Genomic DNA, 18,091 nt, shown 5'->3' with positions numbered 1-18,091 from the left:
GTAACTACTGGCAAGCAATGTATTCCTGTACAATCTGCTCCTTGGAGATTCAAAGGAGAGGCAAACTGTAGGGTTAAAATTATACAGGATATGCCTCAAAAAATAAGCCCACACCAAAGCTGTCTGTATTTGAGAAGGTTCCACACTTGTGAGAAATAGTGACTGTTTGAAACAGTAACAAACAAAAGAGGAGGGTATGGTGCAGAGAACTAGACAAAAGAATAGAAGAACAGTTCAAAAGATAACTCAGAACTGCAGTGTCTATTGTCTATTGGGCAGCAGACTAATTGTTGACACTTATTCCTAAAAGTCTGCTTAATTTTTCTAGTAATTAAAATAAACACAGAGCAGTGGCTCACAACTCCCAAAGAATGCCTTGTGTTTAAGTTTTCACATTCCAAGCTGTGAATAGGTGCATATGTGAAACCTGTTTGTGTGTGCACGAGCAAGTATTTTGTGTATATTATACAGGAACAATGAACATAAAGCAGTCATTCATATGTCTCTACTGTTCACCTCTAAGAGTGTGAAAATGTAAACACAAGCTGCTATTTTGGTGTGATCACCCAAATATGGCAGGTTTTTCTTCTTTAACATTATAACACTGGGCAGATCATCAAGATTAACACGCCAAAATCAATTCTATTCAATTACTCATAGAAATGTTTTTGCTTCAGTTAGATTAAAAATATGATACTGAGGGAGAGGTGTGAGGGGTTGAAGTTATTTCTTTAAAATATCCAAAAATTTGGGCAAACATACATTTTTATCATAAGACTGAACAATGTTTTAAATGTGTATTGGGACAGCCTCTTCTAACCTTTTCCTCTATCATAGATGATAACAGTGAGAGAAGGCTATAGCAGAACAGTTGAGGGAGGAGATTAAAAAAAAGTGAAATACTGCAACATAGGGTTCATTATTCACACTTATTTTGTAAAGAGAGTAATTTTATTATTGTATTGACCATTCAAAAGGAATTTGCAAATATACAATGGAAAAGATAGATTAGATAGATAGAAGCTCAGATGGTGCTCAACAGTTGGAACAGTTTAATTATCTTAGGTCTTTAGCTTCAGTTCCTGTGTCAGAAACTATAGCCCAAAAAGAAGTGTAAACGGAAATATCTGCTTGGAGAAAGACAAGTGAGTGATTGTGGATAAAACTATACAGTGCCAAGCATAACGGGGCCTCTAGGTGCTACCAGACTACAAATTATCCAAAAATAAAGGGTTCATGGAAAGTAGAATATGAACAGGACATAAGGTACTCCAGTTAGGTACTTCTGCCTTCTATGTCTGGCTTTTGCGCTGTCTTGTTGTGCCTTGCTGTGTAAGTTACTTAATTCTGTGGCTTAGGTTAGCCAGCTGCAAAGTGGATACAATACTGACAACCCCAAATGTTAAAAAATAATGAGAATTATTCGGAAATAATTTTAAAGACAAATTGGGAGTTTTCATTTAGCTGCTGGGTTTTGAGCCATTCGAATTCAGTGGGATCACATTTTCATGCTTTTCGCCACAACCATGAGGGCTAGAACCATTTTTTTAAATGAAAACTCAGATTCTCACATATTCATTTGATTCCAGTAGCCGAGATTAAGAAAAACACAAATTGTAATGCGACTTGAGAGAAAACTGTGAGAGTTAGCAACACTGTGGGTACTCACAAAAATAATAAAGTCTTAATTATTTAATGCTTAAAAATGCTTTGGAATCCTCAGATGTGAGCCACTATACAAATGCCAAGTACTGAGGCACAGTTAAGTGACTTGAAAATGGTGGCATTAAAGAGAATAAGCAAGGTAGTAGGTAGTGCCATTACTACGGATTTTAGTGCCTGAGACGAGCAAGCATATTTGTGCCCCCAACTAGAGTCCTGCCTAGGGCTATTTTTTTTAATCCCGCTTCCATCCTGCCCCACAATACCTACTCCCACCCTCTCCCACATTATTTGTTGAATTTTTATCCCACTCCCACTATTAAGGCAGCAGGTCCTACAGGATCCCAATCCTGGAGGGCAGTGGGACTGGGATCCCGCAGGTCCCGCTGCCATGATTGCAGAAGTGGGATAAGAAGCCAACAAGCAATGTGGGAGCACTGGGAGCAGGTACTGGAGGGTGGGATGGGAGCGGGATAAAGAAAAACAGTCCTCCCACGCCGCAAACAACACGAACGTCCCAACCAGCAGCTGCCACTCTCTGGCTGCCCAGCTCTGAAGGCAGTGCTGCCAGCAGCGCAGAAGGAAGGGTGGCATGGGATGATAACTGGACCCACGGATCCCAGTACCACTGCAGGGCTCTACCCCCTACCATTTTTTTTGTCCACTCCATTTTTTTGCCTCCTCTCCCATCAGCTTTGTGCCCTATGTGGCTACCATGTTCACCCTGTCCTGACTACGGCCCTGGTATTGGGCTGAAGAACATAACATTTTCCTGGCATTTGATGGGAATAACATTAGACCAACAGTTGGAAACTTGTCTGCATTTGTAATAATCACATTACTGTAAAGAAGGACACATCTGAGGCTTCAAAGGTACATTACAGCAGATGGCAATCAACGTAATTTAGGATTTTGAAGAGATTATTTATGAAGGACTGTTATTCAGCCCTGCCCTACGGAGTTTAGGAAAGAAAGAAACAAAGAAAACTCAAAAATATGCAAAGATATCTCTGAGTATCTACAATATCAGAGATTCTGGAAGGAAGGATAAAAATGAACTCATGAATAAACTGGCTGAAGTGTTAATTATGGTAAATGCGAACACAAGAGACCATGATGCTTAAGAAAGAACTATCAGCTCAGGAAGAATTTTACAGAGAATGTTAGTGTACAATTAGAGTCTGTTTTAGAAGTACAGTACCTTCAGATCAAAAGAAGTAGGAAACATTTTAGAAAAAAGCAGGGTACTACGTCTAATTACAGCTCAGAGTGAGGATCACATTAAAAACAGGTATTTTATCATCATGTTTTATTGCAGCTAGGGGGAGCAAATGAATTAGCACTGAAGTCAGCTTTAAAAAAATACCCTCACTTCATACAAGTGAAAGTCAGGGTGAGTTGATTGTTTTTCTACAAGTTAATTTAAGATATTTAGGGGCTCCAGAGAGACTACCCTCTGCTCAACTTTATCAGCATGGGCGGGGAAACCGCACCAAGGACTGCATAAGCTGCCAGAAGAGCAGAAGCTATTGCTACTATTTCAACAATTTGGGGTTGGAGGAGGAAAGAAAAGAAAATGTTCCTTTCCCCAGGAATATTGGGCTACCCAAAGATAACAGGGGGCCTGTGAAGAAATAAGCTTCTAGGCATACCCAAAGAAATAGGCCAAATAGGGGAAAGACAGCAGCAGCAACAGTGGAAGAAGAGAAAAATACCTCTCCCCAAAATAAAAGGTTGAAACTATAGTAAAGAAAAGAATTATCAGACACACAGATTAACACAATTTGTTGAGGAAGAGTCAAAACTGCTTTTGGTAAAGGGAAATCATGCCTCACTAAGGTACAGAGAAGGTCAACAAAAATGATTAAGGGTATGAAACCAAGGGTATGAGGTTAAAAAGACTGGGACTGTTCAGCTTGAAAAAGAGGTGAGTAAGGGAAGATGTGATAGAGGTCTATAAAATCATGAATGGTGTGGAGAAAGTGAATAAGGACATGTTATTTACACCTTCACACAACACAAGAACCAACGGGCACTCAATGAAATTAGCAGGCAGCAGGTTCAAAACAAACAAGAGGAAATACTTCTTCACACAACACACCATCAACCTGTGGAACTCATTGTAAGGGGATGCTGAAGCCAAAAGTGTAAGTGGGTTCAAAAAGAGAATTCAATGAATGTGTGGTAGATAGACCCATCAACTGCATAGATGCTCCTTTCTTTCAGCTCTCTCACAACCTTGGAAAGAAGGACAAAGCTGCTCTACTTCACCTCTCTCAACCTAAGTTGCTTTTCTTTGAAACAATAGCAGCTGCCACTTCTTCTCTTCAGACATATAGATCTTGATGTACAAATCCATTTTAGCAGCAGGCAGAGGTTCTATTGTGAAAGGGAAAACACAGTAGATGGTCCAGTGGGGATCCCTACAAATTATTTTAACTCTGAATGTTTGAGAGACAGGTTGAAGACTGGGTATTCAGAATCCTAACTTAAAAGAAAAGAAGGTGATGAAAGTGAGTGGACGGTATCTTAGTTTGAGTACACAGATGTATCCTCACAAAACAAAATAATTTATACACATTATATAGCATTAAAATAAATTTTTGCATCTGAGGTGAAACAGTTGGTTTCTGAGACAGAGAGCTGGGAAGAACTTTTAAAAGCTATGCTTTAGCTTCTACATATTTTATTAATAGAAAATACACAAGCATTGTTCTTTAGTGCATTTGCTGAATGATGGTAATTATTCATGACTTTCTTACATCTACTGCGAGTAACTATTGTGTACGCTCAGGTTTTCTTTTTTAGTGGAATAATATAATATAGCATTATAGTGGCAGCCTGGTAGTGGCTGCTATACATAATTAAGGTTAGGTTAGTACTTTCGTTATAACCGCCTATCTTCACAGCTTTCTGAAAAGCTTCACATTTGAGGATGAAACTAACTATGCTTGGTTAAAGCTCAGATACAAATATTTCTATAGAGTTGAAGAAAAATCAATTCTGATACCTCTCAGCTCTTGGACAGCAAAACAAGAAACTTCATCATTTAGATTTTCATCACTAATAACTTAAAAATGGTTCAACAAAAACCTTTAATACTTTGCTTGTAAATAGGCCCTTTCCCCAGATTTAATTTGAAAAATATTCAAACATTAAATTCTTTAAAAGTCAGTTCTGAATATGCTGAATAACATGCTAAAATTGTAGCAGGGCCTAATAAGCCATGCCCACAATCTGACACTCCCAGTGCAGTGTTCCAACGTGGCTTCGTGGGGGATTGTAAATGTCTAATTGAAAAACACACCATAATTCTCAAAAAATGCAAATTACAGTTGTATCTTTCTGTTGCTCTTTCAGGTATGCAAGACATGCAGCTGCCATGTTAACCCAGCCTTGTAGAAAAATGTTTTCAGCAATAGAAAATGTATGAATTCACCTCTCTCACAGTCCCATTTATCTAAATTAATTTTGAAATTTAAAATTTGGAGCCTATTACAGAAACTCCAACCTAAAAAAAAAAAAAGAATCACATTTCTGTCCAAGCTTATTAATGCTTAGTATTGTTACACTTAAGATTACTGTAACTGAAAGATTAAAGAAAATGATTTTTTGCAGTTTTTCTAGTGTGGTTACTTTGTGCTTGTGTATGCAGCTGCTTTCTCAGATTCACATGTACAACAAGCTAATCCATTTACTCTGTTGGATTATGAGGGTATTTCATTCAATAACAAGGTAAATTAAAACGTTTTTAAAACATGGGAAGTCATAAAAATGGTACCCCAAACCATTTTTAATTTTATATTTATTTATGATATTTAAAATTGATGGAGTACCATTAAATGCAAACCGCCTGCCCACCCACTTTTAATAAGAATTTAAATGAAAAATTATGAATACAACATTAAAAACTGTTTTAAACACAAAAGCCAGGAAATGTAAACTCTAATATTTTCATAGAAAAATTAACTCACCCACTTTACATATAACATGTTTTATGATTAGCTAGGCAATTAAATAAGTATGTACCGTATGTGCAATGTAGGTAAATTAATGTTACTATGAGAATTTTAACTTTCACACTTCTTGACTTTTTTGATACTGATGACTTGTGATGAAGCACTGTTATTTTTGGACGTAGACAACATTTTGGATAAATGGCTATAGAGAATGTTCTTTCTTCACATTTATTTAGATAAATGGACAACAAAGATATCCATTCATTGTACTCCATTGCTAATGTCAGAGCAGTCTGGACTTTATATTTTTTTTTTTACAATGGTCCTCTAACTACCATATCTATCACTATACTAATATTCATTCCCCAGTTATAGTTTAGATATGTATATATTTTAATCTTAGAACATCCTGAACCATTTCCATTTACAAACAAAAATTACCATCTGTGAGAACATATTCAAATTCAAAGCATATTCAGATTTTAATTATACTACAGACAAAAATGCATTCAAACAGGTCTAGGGATGGACATACAAAATATTCCAGAAACCAATATTAATGATTCTTCCTCATTGCTTTGTTTTTATACATTTATATAGTAAATGAAATGGGTTAAAGACAAGGGTTTTTAAAAGACTGACCAATACTATTTTATTTCAAGTTATAAGTAAAACGTATGCCATCTAGTGTAGTAACGTCACATATTTAAAAAACTATAATTGAATTTCATTAGATTTACACATTACAGTCAGTAATCCAATCCTGATGAAATATTTTCAGGAACTGAATATTCTAACTCAGAAAAGTTTCTAAACAGGAAAGACCTAAGGGCCAAAAAGATGAAAGAATAGTCACAGAGATGTTAGGGCAAATTTTAAAAGGCATCTGTGACAAACAACACTAGAAAAATGATACTTAAAAATAGAAATGCTAAACCTCTCTCAATGAATGATATTTCTCACTAATTATATACTGCTTTTTATTATTGATTGAATAAATGTTAAGAATTACAGAAAATCATCTGTTCAATCTTTTATTATGAACATAATTTAGTCAAAAGACCTGTCAGTTACTCTTACTCAATTTTTGTTTCATACAGAAAAATGTATTTTATATTTAATATAACATTTCTTAATACCTTAATTTAAGAGAGCTTCAGTTCAATACCATCAACAAATCTCTAGAGTTTAACATTCAACTCAATACTTTTTTCTCCTTTTTCTCTCAAAGAAAACTTCTCCATACACGCACACACCAATCCTTGAATTGTAATAAAATTTTAGGTCAAGAAACACAAAGCAGTGTACACAGCATAAAAAAACAAAGTTAGAATTTTATTTAAAAAGTTCCTCCTAGGTCTACATACGTTCTTGTCACATCTTGTTCAATCATTGCTCGAAGCTCTTTATCCTGGAAAAATTTGTTCCAAAGGGACTGAAAAAAGGCAAAATAATAGCATGAAAAAAAATACGACAATACCTTAATCTTATATAGAAAGTTCTATCTGCAAAGTGCTGTAAAAATGTAACCAATTAATCCTCAGCATCGCTGGGAGATAGGTATTATCACTATTTTACAGATGAAGAAACAGACAACTAGGTTAGTGACTTGCCCAAGGCCTCACAGTAAGTCAGTGTTGAGCAGAGATTAAAACTCATGAGTTTCTGGCCTTCCTAGCTCCATGCGCAATCCACTGGACCACATAATTTTCAAGTATTCAGAAGCAATTACAAATTGGCTTAACTTGCACATTGGCTAATTATTTGCAAGTGAGCTATTGAGCCCTGGCAGAAATAAATCAAGTAGGGAATGCATGACAATAAAATACCAGTCACACAAAGGGCATCTCTCTAGTCCCTCAAACACACTATGCAAAGGAAAGTCTCATGTTGAGCAGAAGGAGAGAACTAATTATTAATGTAAAAAATCTTAAATTGAAATATAGTTTAAATTAACTTCATTGACTTCTGTATCTGTACTTGTGCTCCTCTTTTTCCTCTGCCATCCTGGCCCTGTTCACCAACCCGTCCCAAAAGCTAACCTGTCATTTTACCCTTCCGATGCTTCAATCAAGGCCATCGGGTTATTATACTGTTGAAGAAAGTGGAGTGTAAAGCAGAAGCAGCTTCCACTGTAGCAGTATGGTGGCTTGACAGTACTGATCAGAGCATAAGAGGGGCAAAATTCACAGCAGATAAGCAATTGATTTATTTTACTATATTACTGTGCTCTCCTGTGCTGCATAGAGAGAGATCTGAAAAGACGTTAGACATGTAAAACAAAATATCAGAAGCCAGGAAATGAAAATAGGGACATCTACAGCCTTTAAACATTTTATTTTCTGTAAACAATTAATTACCATGGTGGCTTATACCCCACAAGAAACAAAGGGGAAAGTAAATCAATGTTTGCTAACTGCAGGAAGATAAAACTAGTATGGAAAGATTTTTTAATTTAGTTTCTATAACTTTTTCTTTAGCTTCTACAAACAGTGAAAAACAAAGCAGACATTCAAATATTTAAATGTTTACCTGACACTGTCCCATCCAAACTAATACCCTTCACCTAATTTAATCTTAGTTATACCTGCCTATATGAGACTAAGATTACAATGTGAGTAATGACAGGTTTCAGAGTAGCAGCCGTGTTAGTCTGTATTTGCAAAAAGAAAAGGAGTACTTGTGGCACCTTAGAGACTCACAAATTTATTAGAGCATAAGCTTTCGTGAGCTACAGCTCACTTCATCGGATGCATCCGTGAGCTGTAGCTCACGAAAGCTTATGCTCTAATAAATTTGTTAGTCTCTAAGGTGCCACAAGTACTCCTTTTCTTTTTGCAATGTGAGTAAGGCTCTAGAAAAGAGTCTTTGCTGATAAGACACTGTGAGGGAGTAGGGAAACAGAATCCCCACTGCTAAAAAGGAGAGAACAAAGGTGTGGTGCATCTGATTACCCCATTGGAAATAAGGCACAGGTGCCGGAAGTAGGGATGCTGTTGCACCCCCCTGGCTTGAAGTGGTTTCCATTATATACACATGGTTTACTGTTTGGTTCAATGGCTCTCAGCATCCCCACTATACAAATTGTTCTAGCACCTCTGTATAAAGAAATGCATAAAGGTGGACTGCTGCTTTATTCCTACTTTTGATTTGGCACTGTGAATTTGTGGTGCGTATGAACTCACTTGCTATTTGTCCTGCCATAACAACTTTGACCTTTCATTAGCCTTTTTTCACCCACAGTGCAGAAAGTAGGTTTGGAGTCCCTTTGTACAGACCACCAATACAATAGAAATGCAATGACTTCAAGGCTTCTTTATATCTGAACCTGCTTTGGTTCAGATGGGTCTATGGCATGTAAAGTCCCTCCCTGTTTTCAGGCTATAGATGTTCCTATTTTCATTATCTGGCTTTTGATATTCTGTTTCATAACTGAATTGTCCTTTCAAATGTCTCTCTATAAAACACAGAGAAACACAGTAATAAATTAAAACACATCAGTTATTGGTTATTAATTTGAGAACAAAACAGAAATGCACAGAATACTGTTCCAGCACAAATATCTGTAAAACAGATGCACATTCCATAAATCCAGCCAAATAACTATTTCTCTTATTTAGAAAATGTTAAAACCAAAATTTTCTAAAAATTTACAAGCTGGAAAAATTGTGATTAATAATAAAGCTTAATGACATACTACTGTGCAACAGACACAGCACTACTAAGAAGAACAGCTAAGATCTTCAAAAATGGCAAAAAGTTAGGCTCCTAAATCTAAATGTACACACCTAAGTGGCTTGATTTCAAAAGTACTGCACTCCCACACTTCCTGCAAACTTCATTAAGAGTTGCTGGCTACTCAGCATTTTTGAAAATCAGGCCAAATGTGTTTTTCATGTTTTCGGTATTACTTTAAATTCTAGAAAGAAAAGGAGTACTTGTGGCACCTTAGAGACTAACAAATTTATTAGAGCATAAGCTTTCGTGAGCTACAGCTCACTTCATCGGATGCATTTGCTGTAGCTCACGAAAGCTTATGCTCTAATAAATTTGTTAGTCTCTAAGGTGCCACAAGTACTCCTTTTCTTTTTGCGAATACAGACTAACACGGCTGCTACTCTGAAACCTTTAAATTCTAGGTCTTTCATTTTTCAGGAGTTCCTCAATGACAATGACTTAATTTCTCCTTGCTTGCTATGACCTATAGAAAATAATCCCCTACCAGCAGAGAGTACTCAAGACTCTAGAACAGTGGTTCTCAAATTTATTCTTTAGCAGACACCTCTTCCATCTAGTAGCACAGGGTGGTGGCTAGCCTTTGACACCTGTTGGGAGTCACAGCACTGAGGCTGAGAACCCCCCGCCCTAGAATGATAAGGTCATGCAACCCTGTGTGTAAAATCAAGTCTTTAAATAACCTCAAAGGAGTGGGGGTTGATTATCTTTTTCATCTCAGCTCTATCTCATTATACCAATTTTTTAACTATTAAGTGGCAGAGAGAACATAATAGTAAACATGTTTTGATAATACAGTACTGAAAGCAATTCAACCCGCAATTTGATTGAGAATCTTCATGCATGATAAATCACCAATCAACCTACAAATATTTTTCTGGACACGCTATCCAACCAACTCAATTGATATTCATGTACAGCATTTTACATTTATTTTGAAAAAATAAATAAGAATAATTATTTTAACAGGCAATATTTCCAAATATGCAGCAAATCATTATTAGTTCCATTCCATATTCACTTAGCAATAATTAATTTGGTTTTAAAAAGTGCAGACATTTCAGTAAAAGTGGATGATACAAGTCATATTACATGGCCGACCAGTTGGACAGATACAGTGAAAGTAGAATCAAATCCCAAAACTGATCTCTTGCTCAGCAACGCATCAGCAGCTGGGAGAGTTGACTAGGCAGTATACTTAGCTCCTAGAGAGGGAGCACCAACTGCTCAACAGCAGCTCAATTTAGGAGTGGCACGATAGTATTCCCATTAAGTCTTCATCGGCCAGGAGTTCTCTTATTGCCAATCTGATGATGAGCACCCAGATTATTATTTTATTTTATTTTGTTGCATGCACAATATATGATACAAGTGAGGATCTGCTTACCCCCTCATCCTGTGAAAGTGGATTGTTGATGACCAGATCCTGCTGTCCAGCTTTCCGAGGGTTTGTAATATGCTGGGGGGGGGGAAATAGAAAATGGTTTCTACTTTCGGACTTCTCTCATATCAGAAGTACTGTTCCAATATCCAGGCATGTGAGTGGAAGATACTTTTATATTCTACTTACTATTTCTTTAATCTTGTTATACCATGTTCTTAATTTTGAAGTTTTATTTATCCACTGACTTCTGTCTTGTGGTAGAACATTTAGAAACAACTATCAACAAAGGAAAAGATGCATTTATTAGAAAGAGAAGAATTTTCATCAGCAGATAAATATAGGAAGAGATCAAAGTAGAAAAATACAAGATTGGAGCTGCAAGCATAGCATGGAGATGATGCAATATATTTACAATCAATGAGATTACAGAAAAGAAGCTAGGTATTCAAAAATATATCCTATCTGAGATAAACTGGAAGGACAACTGTGGACAAAAAAAGAATATCCTCCACACTTCTTTGAGGTAGTTTACAGGCCTGACTTTGCAAGATGAAGTTCAGAAAATATGTAGTCTAAGCTCTGAATTTTATAGGATAAATGTTCTTTTTTTGTGTGTTAGAGGATCAGACACACAGGGATGTAAATTTCCCCCTTTGAACTGGGGAAGATTATTTGAACTAGATGCAAGATATGGACCAACATTAGTATTTTTTGGTCATTTTTAAACGATGTAAGAGTTTTCTTTTTGAAACATTCTAAACTATTCTTAAAATACTTAGGAAATACTGTCAAGAACATAAATGCCTCCAAACAATTCTTTTTAGAATATTCAATATTAAGAACTTAATGAAAACTTTGGCCAACATTTTCAAACATATATCCTAAAATTAGGCACTTCAATACACACACAATTTCCCAAATTAAAATGGCCTGATTTTCAAAGGTGATAAGCCCCTCTTCATTTAATTTAAATGGAAGTTGTGGGTGCTCAGCACCCCTGAAATCAGGCCATTTTCATTTAGGTGGCTAAATTCTGATTTAGGCAACTAATTCTAGGACACAAGGAGGAATAGGCGGTGCAAAAATGTGTGCGTAAAAATTCTGGGGCAGCCATTTTCCTGCCCTTCCTGAAGAAAAATATTTTTTATAAATTGCAAAACTGTTTAATATTGTATGCATTCAATTTCTTACTTCTCTTTCTTTGGTTACTGTCACTTACTCTGTATATTTTAAGTTTCTTTTTGTAGGTCTTTGTGTTGATATCGAGCTGAAAAACTTCCATTACATACAGCAAGTGTATTGGGGAAAAAGAAAAGGAGTACTTGTGGCACCTTAGAGACTAACAAATTTATTAGAGCATAAGTTTTCGTGAGCTTCATCCGATGAAGTGAGCTGTAGCTCACAAAAGCTTATGCTCAAATAAATTTGTTAGTCTCTAAGGTGCCACAAGTACTTCTTTTCTTTTTGCGAATACAGACTAACACGGCTGCTACTCTGAAACCTGTATTGGGGAAGATGTTCTCCTCTATCACAGGAGAAAGCCCTGACCATTTTGTTACACATTACTTTATATCACCATTCTGTGTATCTCAATATTATTTATTTTGCTCAAGAAGGAAATAAGGTTTCTGATGGCTCTTCTTGTTTTGTATGACTGGAAGTTCCTACTTTTATCCAGTAACTACAAAAAGGCCATGAATCTCCTAATTTTCTCTTTCTTATTGGGAAAGATTCTCCAGTTGCTGCTTATGGAGAGGCAGTACATAGGTTGTAAACAAATCAAAGTTAGTCCCCAAAATATGAAATTATAGGCCAAAGTCCCCCTTTTCACTCAATATGCATATTTTCCAATGTAAAAACAGTATCAGGAAACATGGATGTGTCACACGAAATTGTACACTAAAAATAAAATGCTACACAACACAAAGATGTTTTTTCATATAAATCCTTCACTATCACCAGTAATTCAGCTTTAAGGCAACACAATATGATTAGCAAAATGTCCTATGAATTATAAAATGGATAGGAAAACATTGGAATGAAGTCTCTTGGAAAATTCAGTAATTCTTTGCATCAATAATTTTCCAACGCATCAGGTAATGTGTTGATATATTGCAACCACAAACTGTAAATAAATATTTTCTTCTTACCTTCCAACAAACACTACGGAACCTGCTGCTTCTCAGCTGCCCATTAATCCCCTTCAGCCGTATTGTTGCCAAGTAATTGTTGTTTACAAATAGTTCTTCCCATTCTTTACTACATGAAAGAAAAGAAGGAATGAATATTATTAAAAACCCTCAGCTGACTTAAGGGCTATATCACACTAAGTAATTTTGGATAAGTAGAAGGAAGGGAACTTTTTTAATGTATATATTTAGTTGTGTACTGTTTCTAAATGCATGGCTGTCTTTTTGGACACATTTCTTCTCTGGATTTAATGAATATGTAGATCGCTATAATTATGCCAGCAACTGAAATTCATAATGTCTATGGAGGCTATTCCATTTTCTCTAAAATGTTGGTACTGCAGTTCAGTGAATAAACAAGAAAAATGAATATTAATATAAGCACATTCATGTTTCAGCCATAGACAAAGAGGTACCTATTCTAAAAATATGCAACAGAAAAGTATACTGTTGACTGTATTAGTTCCTCACATGACATATTTGCGTAAATGAACCTTCTTTTCTTCTTAAAGTCAAGCTGGGCAGTTAAGCATAATAGAAGAGGACTTTCTTTAACATTTAGCGCTATTTACTATTGAAATCACTTCAACTTCTTTCTACATGATCAGTTTTAAAATTTTAACAGGTGCTAGCAAATTTAAAAAAATCATCAAAAAATTAAAAAGCCTCACTGTATAAACTGTTAAAGGCAAGCTTGAGTACCTTGCAGTACCTATGGCTGACTAGATAAACAACCTTAATATGCCTCCCAGGCATGCAGACACCAGGGGCCTAACACCTGTGCCTCATTAATATACAAGTAAATCTGCTCTACTGGGAAACAATTGGAAATTAATTGTCCCAAACCATTTACTGAGTTTGAATAAAAGAATTAGACCTATATTTCCTACATCTTCCTCTGAATTGAATCTCAAGAATAATACTAGCCTCTTGATGATCTAACCAAAGTAACCCAGACCTTCGCAGAAAGAGTTCCTGAAGTCTATCACAAATTCAAATAGTAATTTTACTGTAAATCATCAGGGACACATTCAGGGGCATATGTGCCTCGGCAGCGTGTTGTTATTGTTGTTAAAGTTATGTCCTTCTCTTAGGAGATGCACTTGGTTTCCTAGGAAGAAACTAAACCTGAAATGGAGAAATCACTCTTTTAATCTCAAGGTGTGATCATATCAGATCTCATTGCCTAAATATGGTTAAGATAGATCAGGCAGGTGCTGTAAGAACTTCTCCCCTCCCACTCAGTTCCTCGGAGATCATTCTGAACAAATACCCCCAATGACTGTTGGGGCACTATGCTAGTGGAGATGTCATCTTTCAGTTAGGAAGAGGTGAATTTCTCATAGCATCGTTTCCTACATTAAGGATTTATTTCTAAGCCCAGTTCCTTGGCTGCAGCTGAAGAGCTGAGTGAAATTTGGGGAGGTATGTGAAGGCTGCTTTAAGAAATCTTTGGGCTCCTCCAATTTTGGTCTGTGTGGGCTAAAGGTTGCTTTAACTTGTGCCATCTGCCAACAGCCCCAAGGGGCTCGTATGGCAGCAGATTGGCAGGGTGCACGGATGATTTAGTTGGGGATTGGTCCTGCTTTGAGCAGGGGGTTGGACTAGATGACCTCCTGAGGTCCCTTCCAACCCTGATATTCTATGATGGGAGTGCCAGCTCTGACCCTTACAATGTCAGCCAGAAGAGGGTATGACATGATAGAAGTCACTGCATTGGTTCTATACCAGAGGATCTTGCTTCTATGCTGGCTATTCTGGCTTTAGGGCTGCTTTGTGCTGGATGTATAGTGTAAAGCGGACACAGTTTAAAGGAGAATCTGGCCCGTTAAAATTTAAACATGGATAACTACAGTATTCTGCCTACCTAAATTCCCCTAGGGTTTCTACCGGATACAGTATTCTACTGGATATAGTATTCTTCATTTCCTGTCCAGTTTTGTAGCATCACTGATGCCATTATAACAGTGGCCAAGCAGGTCTTATTATATACACACTGGGTCAGATTCTGGTGTCATTTACAATTTTAAAAGGGAATTATAGTCACTGAATTACTCTGCACTGACATGGCCATGACAGCTTAGTTAGTGCAGACATAAAGCGAGTATAACTGAGAAAAGAATCTGTCCCAATATGTTTATTACAGAAGCTGCCAGTGGTGATGGTTTTACAGCAGCTCATTTTTTTTTAAAGGTCTCCCTATAACTTAGGGTTTCACATACCAGTAAAACTTCCAAAACAGTCCTCTGCTTTTGTGCTGAAAATGTCTAGGCTTGCTCTCTGCCTAAATTATTTTGGAAAATTTGAGCAAAATGACGTCAACAGTTTGAGTTAGTAGAGTGGAAATTATATATTTTTCTCAGTGTAACTAAATTCTGAAGACATGTTTTCAACAGGCCTACAGTAAAACAGCTGAAGCTGAAATCTGGCAAGTATATAATCCACACCCTGTTTGGACTTGTGGAAAAACAAAAAAACAAAAAAAAATGTTCTAAGCAACTTTTTGCTTAGAATATTAAATATTAAATATTACTCTAAGAGCACTCAATAGCAGAGTTTAATGAAGTTCTGCTCCTGCCGGACATCACTCAACAATGCTCTTTGACCAGCCAGGCATGCACAGGGGTCACTGCTCAGACATATTACATGATGAAAATTTAACATTTATTTGGAATTTAACACAAAATAAGCCAGGAAAACTAGCTTTAAATCAGAGACAGAAGATAAGGTGTTTAAAAAAATTATAAATCCCACAATTTTAGAGGCTATTTACCATATTGGTGGCATTCTACAACATTCAACAAATATTTAGCTTTCATTTTTTAAAATGATTTTTTAAAAGATTTCCTTCCAAGCTGATGTATCCTCCACAAAGTAAACTCACACATAGGTGCTTCATTAACCCAGGTTCGCAGAAAATTTGCAAGTCGAAATGAAATGAGCAATGAAGATTGGAACTCAGGTCTACCACACCCTATTTGCTTCACTGAGGTGTGAACTTCAAGAACCAATTGGAACCATTTAAACCATTAATAAGCAGAAGCAATTGTTTTATATCAAATTAGAAAATTAAATGCAAAAGCATGTGTTGATACAACATTTGGATTGCATAAATAAAATAAAGGAAAATGCAAATTTTAATATTTGGGCTGTCTTGTACGTATTTTGTATTTTATATTCTTTTGTAACTGGTTAAATGTGTTGCCAAATATATTAGTGGTCATATTTTAAAGTTTACATTATAAAACATGCAGCTGAAATAATGTTATTTATAGAACCTCAACTTCTGAATTTCTTACCTTGCTTCTGATTGCAACTTTTATGCCACACCTTTGCCATTAAAGTTATATTGGAGTGAATTTGGGATGGCTGCATTACTTACATGTGAAAAAGTACTCTATGCTCATAAATGGGAAGAGAGGCAGATCTGTGGAATGAAGGCTGAGTCTGCAGGTGGCTGAAGGAGTCAGCTTCTCTCCCTTAGACACCTCAATTCTCTTCTCTATTCTGTATTACCTGTATTACCCTCTTGAATATAAAGTGTTTTCACATGTATGCTAAGGAATTTTAGATTCCAGCTTGCGCCATTCATGTATATTCTCTAAGTTACAAAAACAACAATGAGCTCTTAAAAATCTTCTTTGACTGGGGTTACTGATCTAGTGGATAAAGGGAAGCTGTACATGTGGTATATCTTCATTTTAATAAAGCTTTTCACATAGTCCCATGTAATATTCTCATAACCACACTAGAAAAACGTGGTCTAGGTTAAATTACTATAAAGTGGGTGCACAGCTAGTTGAAAGGCTGTACTAAAAAAACAGTTATCAATGGTTTGCTGTCAAACTGAGAGGGTGCATATAAGAGGGGCCTGCAGAGGTCAATCCTGGGTCCAATACTATTCAATATTTTCATTAATGACTGAGCTAATGGAGTGGAGAGTATGCTTTTAAAATCCGAAGATGACAGACTGGGAGGGGCTGCAAGCACTTTTGAATTCGAATCCAGTCCTCCAAGCAACTTTGACAAATTAGAGAATAAGCCTGAAATCAACACGATGAAATTCAATAAAGACAAGTGCAAAGTACTTCACAAAGGAAGGAAAAACCAAACACAACTATACACTGAGTTCCCATTTTGGGAATAACTGGCTAGACTGAATAACAGCTGAAAAGGTTCTGGGGGGATTACAAGTGGATCACAAAGTAAATATGCCCCAGCAATGTGATGCAGCTGTGAAAAAGGCTAATATTCTGGGATGTATTAACAGGAGTGTCCTATGTAAGACACAAGAAGAATTATCCTACCCTACTCAGTTCTGGTGAGGCCTCAGCTGCAGTTGTGTGTCCAATTCTGAGCACCATACTTCAAGAAAGATGTGGACAAATTGGAGAGAGTTCAGGGAATAGCAACAAAAATGATGATAGGTTTAGAAAACCTGACCTATGAAGAAAGGTTAAAAAAAACTGGGCATGTTCACTCTTAAGAAAAGATGACTGAGGGGAAACGTAGTAACAGTCTTTAAATATGTGAAGGGCTGTTATAAAGACAACCGTGATCAATTGTTCTCCATACCCACTAAGAGTAGGACAAGAAGTAATGGGCTTAGTCTATAGCAAGGGAGATTTAGGTTAGATATTAGGAGAAACTTTCTAACTATAAAGACAGTTAGGCTCTGGAATAGGCTTTTCAGTGAGGTTATGGAATCCCCATCACTGGGGGTGCTTAAGAACAAGTTGGACAAACACCTGCCAGGGATGATCTAGGTTGACTTCGTCCTGCCACAACACAGGGCTCTGGATATGATGATCTCTAGAAGTCCCTTCCAGGCCTACATTTCATGACTCTAATTCTATGAATCTGCAGGAGGAGACAAATGCCTTCTTTAAACCAGGCTTTTTTCAGAAGATATGCTGTGCATATCAGTGCATCAAACAATTAGATACCCGACATACCGGGTTGTAGCAAGAATCCATTAGTGATTATTTCTAATACCTATCCTGTGAAGTGAGGAGAGGTGCCTTTTCACAAAATTAAAAAGTGTCTGTCCCATGCTTCTCCACTTGGAAAAGGTATGTGTTCAAAAGGAGTAGGTACCATGCTTAAGTGGACTCCTCTGATCCTGCATCCTCTACACCTGTCCCATATATTCTATTTCACTA

At 36.6% G+C, this 18,091-nt stretch overlaps 1 protein-coding gene across 13 annotated transcripts in view; it reads right to left on the bottom strand.

Moving 5' to 3' along the window:
- TBC1D5 (TBC1 domain family member 5) overlaps positions 1 to 18,091 on the bottom strand; it is a 488,374-nt gene that overhangs the window by 193,217 nt on the left and 277,066 nt on the right. For 12 of the 13 annotated variants that reach the window (XM_038389865.2, XM_038389866.2, XM_038389861.2 and 9 more), the window contains 4 exons: positions 12,891 to 12,999; positions 10,927 to 11,016; positions 10,744 to 10,815; positions 6,989 to 7,056 (listed from right to left, as the gene is read on the bottom strand). In XM_038389865.2, the coding sequence (XP_038245793.1) occupies positions 6,989 to 7,056; positions 10,744 to 10,815; positions 10,927 to 11,016; positions 12,891 to 12,999 (339 nt within the window). The remainder of the gene's footprint in view (positions 1 to 6,988; positions 7,057 to 10,743; positions 10,816 to 10,926; positions 11,017 to 12,890; positions 13,000 to 18,091) is intronic. The other variant, XM_043509088.1, reaches the window with a different exon arrangement.

This window comes from Dermochelys coriacea, chromosome 2, assembly GCF_009764565.3.
Source record: "Dermochelys coriacea isolate rDerCor1 chromosome 2, rDerCor1.pri.v4, whole genome shotgun sequence".
Lineage (NCBI taxonomy): Eukaryota > Metazoa > Chordata > Testudines > Dermochelyidae > Dermochelys > Dermochelys coriacea.
Note: the sequence above shows the minus strand (reverse complement) of the source record. Positions and strands in the feature narration are given on the sequence as shown.